Raw genomic sequence first — 6000 nt, 5'->3', positions numbered from 1 at the left:
GGTGAGCACTAATCAGGAGGTTTATCCAAAGGCAGGCTCTTTTATTTTGTAATCAGTCTGGCTTAAGTCCTTTACTGGTGTTAAATATATCATTCCCATGCATCCTTCAGCCTGTAGCTTAACTACCTTTCCTCAAGTCTGCCAAGTAGACGGCAAAGTTGAGAATTACTATGAGTTTAAGGTTTTTTTGTTCGTTTGTTTGTTTTATTTTAATTGCTTTAGGTGGTGATGCTTTTTTCCAGACCAGGTAGCTTTTCCCCATTCATCCTTCAGTCTTCACAGTAGGTATTTTTTATTAAGTTCAATGTGTTTTGCCTGCTTAGACTGTCAGGTTCAACCAAGTGAAAAAGAATGGGTTAGCATCATTTGCCATTTGGAGCTGTCACTGCCTCTGTTTGCTCCATTAGATGGACAAAAGAGATTATGATGCCACGGATATAAAGAGTTCTTGTTCACGACTTATGGAGAACATTCTAGGTGCTCCTTATTTTAAAGTAGTTTATTGTCTTTATCTTTAAAATTTAGTTGTGTCTACACTTTGTGCTTAGATCTTATACTGTAATCTTTAATGTTAGCCATATCTGAATCCCACACCAAATGCTAAATGTAGCATTCCAGTGTGCCCTTCTCCTCTCCTAATCTAACTGTGGTCCTTTGAAGAAATTCATTTTATAGATTACTGAAGTAATAGCCAAATCTCATTAAGATTTTTTTTTTATATTGTTGTGATTGGCTTAATTTTCATACTTGTTCTTGTGATTAAGAATCACTATATGGTCTTTATATGGAAGAGTCAGCGAAAATATATATGTATATATATATTTTACCTGCAGGCCTTTGAAAGTATATATATATACTGAAAGACCTTGTCATCCTAGCTGTTTCTTTAGTTGGCACATTTTCTGAATGCTCTCTCACCTGACATTTACAGAGGACAAGATGATAATTTGCTTCTTTGGTGATCCTGTGGATTAGGTTCATTTAAGTTCACAAATGTAATGATAGAGAAGGCTTAAACATGCTATAACTCATTTTGAAAACATAATATAGTGATTAATTATTTGGGTACTGCTTAATATGGGTACCAAAGTGATTACCATTTATTATGTTAGGAATCATGAAAAATGACAGGTAATTATTTACTATAATCCTTAAATAAAGAATACTATACAAAAACAAAAACAAAAAAACAGACATAATAACTAGTGCCTTTTGTTTTTTCTCCCCTCTGCTCTTTGACACAGGTACAAGTTGGCCAAGTAGAAATCAAATGCCCTATCACAGAATGTTTTGAATTCCTGGAAGAAACAACAGTTATCTATAACTTAACGCACGAAGACTCCATCAAATATAAGTACTTCTTGGAACTTGGCCGTATTGATTCCAGCACCAAGCCATGTCCTCAGTGCAAGCACTTTACAACCTTCAAGAGAAAAGGACATATTCCCACTCCTTCCAGATCAGAAAGCAAATACAAAGTAAGCATGTTCTCCAGAGTTATGGGTTAGATGTCACATGAAGGGAGCAGCCAAATTAGGCCAACTTGTGGTGGGCAGTAAGTGGGCTTCCTTCCCTTACTGGAGTCTAAAGGTGAGTATATATTGGCTATGATTCTGAAAATGTATAGTTTGGGGACGCTGATGAGAGGACAAGCATGCTTGAAGATTTAATTAAAGTTTTTCTTCGACTTTAACCATGTTTCAAAGTCACCTCTTAACCCAACTGGAAGGCTAATCTTTACAGTAATTGTCATTACTATTATTAAATATTAAATAAATACTAAGACTTTTTTAAATTTAGTATAAGCTTGACTTTTAGTATAAGCTTGTGAGTTCCCTCAGGCTCTGTCTATCATAAGTGAAAACTGTAAAATGCCTTTCGTTCATTTATTCAGCAAATACAAAATGCCAGTATGTGCAAGGTAGGTGCTAGTTTGGGGGTTACGGAGGCAAATTTAACATAGTCCTCACTCCAAAAATGTCTAATGAAGGTGAGAGAGACATATGTTCTAAAATGCCTGTTCATTATGATTAGTCAAAAACAAAGACAAACTAAAACACAAAACTAGTATACTTGTGCTTTGAGAACACAGAAAGAGGAGTGAAAGTTAGGATATCAGGAAAGGCTTCATAGGCAAGATGCATTTTTCCAGCGGAGAGCATTTCAGAGCAAGAGATGAGTCAGTGCATGTTGATAACAAGTGCTTGGTAGAGCTAGTGGGGAGAGAGGAGGCTGTTCAGGTTTTAAGAGCAGATCGTGTTGTCTTCTATACTGTGCTCAGAAGCTTGAATTTCATTCTGTAGGCATTACAGAAAGATAATTCTTGCAGCATTAATAGAGGATGTCACAGGAGGGCAAGGCTAAAGGCAGGGAAACCTAAAGGCAGCAACTATGGGAGTAAATCATTGATTCACAGTCCTGACTGTACATTGGAATCACCTTGAGAGCTCATACCAATGCCCCAGGCCCAGTCCAAAACAATTGTCTGGCAAATTTCTGAGCCTAATGAGGTGACTCTAATATGCAGCAGAATTGAGGACCTTGGCAGTAAATGAAGTAGAAAAATGATGAGGCCTGTGGCAGTAGTTTTCATCCTTGTCATTACAACAGAATGGCAGGATGAAGTGGTATCAAAGACTGTTGGAAGTTATCTCCATTAAAGGTAAGTTTTTAACCCTGTTCTGTGTCTTGGAAGCAGTGGTTGCTACATTATTCATTCCGTAGCTTTGAGGGGACCATGGGTTAGCAAGTGGTTTCCTTCACTGTTGCAGTGATGAGCTAGATTAGGTTAATCAAAGCCTCTCAATGAGTTATTGGTCTTCGAAACTGCTTGACACTCATAGTTATTTTACTTACTATTTTTATGCAGGCTAGTCTCTTTAACGTATAACCATCAGGAAAAAACTGTTTTGTTCCTTTCCTAAGGTGTGCATTTTGGAAGTTACAAAATTGTATAACGAAAATAATAGCCTCACGGTGATTTTGAATGCTGACAGCAATAGAATACTTTTATTTGACTCCGTATATTCTTAAGTTATTTTTAGTCCAATTATATATTATTAATGTTATCAGAAATTACTAGTTTTAGAAGGACTTGTTATTCCATGACTTAGGTATTTGATTTTTTTCTAAATGATGTTTAGAATTATATATTAAGTATATTTTATATGTTATATATGTTTTTATAATTTATATATTGACAACATGTATTTATATATAATATATACATAAACTCAGACTATATTATTTTGGAATTTTGTTTTAATTAAAACATACATATATAATTGAGTCAAATTGAAAATCATTTTAAACTATATTATTCTTATGAAATGAGTAAAATGAGTTGTAATTTAAGATGCAGTTATAGCAATGGTAAAATGTTATAGGTCTCATTTCATCTAAAATCACCAAATTATGTTGTGTTGAGCATAATTTATCACAATTCACATGTATTAAGAGTGAAATACAGAAAACTTGAAAAATATAACATCCTATATTTGTGTAACTCTGAGTGAACCACGGGCAGATAACATTTCCCAATGTCAGACTTCCTCCAGTGTCTGCCAGGTGGATTAAAGGTAAGAAGAGATGTAGTGGGCAAATAGATCAAGGTCTCAAATCTAATAAGCTCGGTTTTTTACTTTTGATGATCAAAGGAGAAGGAAATTTGCTTTGGGGAGAGGAGGAATTCAATACAAAATAAATGTTATTGATTTATGAAGTAGTTAAAATCCATGAGAATGATTGAGGGATTAAAATCTCAAAGTGAAACTCTTAAGCAGCTTTTAAGAAAAAGATACCACAGAATTGGAGGATGACTTTAATTGTTAGTCTTCTTTACTCTTGTAGAATAGAAGATCTATAACAGAAAAGGTAAATAATCCCTCTTTCTATATTTTACAAAATTCTAGGGATAATTTAAAGAATTCCTGAGGCAAAAATTTTTATTACCTAGTATAATATTTATATAGCATTTTTCATCATTAAACTCCAAGCTCTTACATTAATGCTAACAACCTGATTTACATGCCCATACCTGTCTGGATATTATGAGGAAGGACACTGATACTCCAGCAAACCAACTATGACATATGATTACAGCAGCACCCTGAATTGGGACTAATGTCTTCATTCTTTGCAGTGAACCAATGACTATATTTTAGGTTTGCTGTATTTTTTTTTATTTCATTTCTCTAATAACAAAACCCACTTCCACATAGGTGTAGTTTTTCATAACTTACTAAGAGTGGTAAATTAAGTACTCAAATGAAATAAATTTAGTCATAGGAAACAGAAACAGAACAAGGGTTACTAATAATGTGTAACATGTCTGAGCAATTTAAAATCTTTTTGTAATGTTGTTTACAGCCTAAAGTGGGTTTTGTGTCTATCGATAAACCCTTGTAATGTATATTTAAATATTATTCATTTTGAGTCATTGAGTTACAATATTTTGATCTAAGATGTCACTCTTTGATCATTTATTATAGCTTTTGCTGTCAATTTAGAAGCACTTAACATGCAAGGTTAAAATTGCTTGAAAATATTACAGCTATTTTATAGCAAGAAATACATTTGTGGGCATCTCATGAAATTTTAGATCTAAAATATCATATTTTGAGATATCATTTGAATAAATTTTTGTAAATACAATTTGTTAATTTTTTTTGTACTCAGCAGATGTAAAAGGGGTAAACAATATATCAACAAGCAGTAACAAGAACTCTAAAAACCCGTTTATCCTTCTAGGCCCTCATTCAACATCTCCTTTCTATCAAAAGTTTGAGTAAATAGAACTTTTCATTATGTTCTGAAGTCTGTCAAACTCATACTTTATCAAACAGAACAAGTGCATTCCTGAACTGAGAGATTTATATTGAGACAATCTTGCCTTTGATCAAACCCAGTCTTTTTCATTCATAATATTTGTCTTCTTGCCCCTGCAGCTTTTGTCATAAGGCCAAAAAGTTATACCATTCCATTTCTACAAGGTTGATTCAACTTCCAATTTGAAATCTACTCTCTAACCTAAATAGTTCTTATAATTTATTAATATAATTCCAACTGTATGTCAATACAGAGAACAAGTTAGTGGTGGGAAAATAAAAATATTGAAGTTGCTTTAGTGGCATTCATGTGATGCCTGGAAACAGACACATCACCAGCACCTAAAGTTTTTCTCCATAGCAGTTATCATCTCGGATTTTATGGTGTATTTGTGCTTTTTTGTTTGTTTGTTTCAACTCTCTTTCCTTTTGGTTTCTAGGAGGCCAGGTCCAGGGTTGCTTCTTGCTGATAGCCTGTATCAAGTACTATGTCTGACAGAGTATGCTCTCAAATATATTTGTCGAAGGAACTGATAAATAGGCCAGTGCATAAATAATGATGTGTACTGTAACAAATCTGGGTGGAAAATACTGAGAGCATAGAAGACGAAGGGATAGGAGGTTGGGAAGGCTTCGTTAAAGAATAAGCATGTTAAACTAAGCCTTGAAATGTTGAATTCGCTGGAAAAGGGAGGTCAAAGCACTGGCCTCCAACTAGATTTAAACTGAGCCTGCCACATTCTTACTCTGTAGCCTTGGGTACAATTTCCACATCTTTTGGTGATAACTGGGGTAGTGATAGTACCTGTCACAAGACTGTAGTAAGAATTAAACGAGGTCACACATATCAAATGTTTAGCACCATGTCTGACACATGGTGCTCAGCACAGTGCTCAGCACATGCTAGAAATTATTATGTTTGTTCTCATTTTTGGCAAGGGCAGCAGAATGAGCAACCCTGGGTTATTGGGAAGGGGATAGAGAAGTCAAAAAGAATAGAAATAGAATAAAAGATTAGATGACAGATGGTAGGAGTAAAGGAGGGATGAAACTGACCTTCTTGAGGAAGAGGTATGGTTTGGGGGAGTGGAAAACTAGTTTAAAATGTGTTGATAATGTTAAGATTGAAGACTTTCAGGCATCAAAGAGATTTTCAGGAAACATGGATCATATG

At 34.5% G+C, this 6000-nt stretch overlaps 1 protein-coding gene across 1 annotated transcript in view; it reads left to right on the top strand.

Moving 5' to 3' along the window:
• The window catches only part of RNF217 (ring finger protein 217), a gene marked incomplete at its 5' end in the record, with an annotated part of 96957 nt that overhangs the window by 73628 nt on the left and 17329 nt on the right, over positions 1–6000 (top strand). The window contains one exon of the mRNA XM_023529839.1: positions 1245–1478. Coding sequence (XP_023385607.1) covers positions 1245–1478 — 234 coding nt within the window. The remainder of the gene's footprint in view (positions 1–1244; positions 1479–6000) is intronic.

This window comes from Pteropus vampyrus, unplaced genomic scaffold, assembly GCF_000151845.1.
Source record: "Pteropus vampyrus isolate Shadow unplaced genomic scaffold, Pvam_2.0 Scaffold43, whole genome shotgun sequence".
NCBI classification, from domain to species: Eukaryota; Metazoa; Chordata; class Mammalia; order Chiroptera; family Pteropodidae; genus Pteropus; species Pteropus vampyrus.
This window is presented reverse-complemented; position numbering and strand designations above follow the sequence as displayed.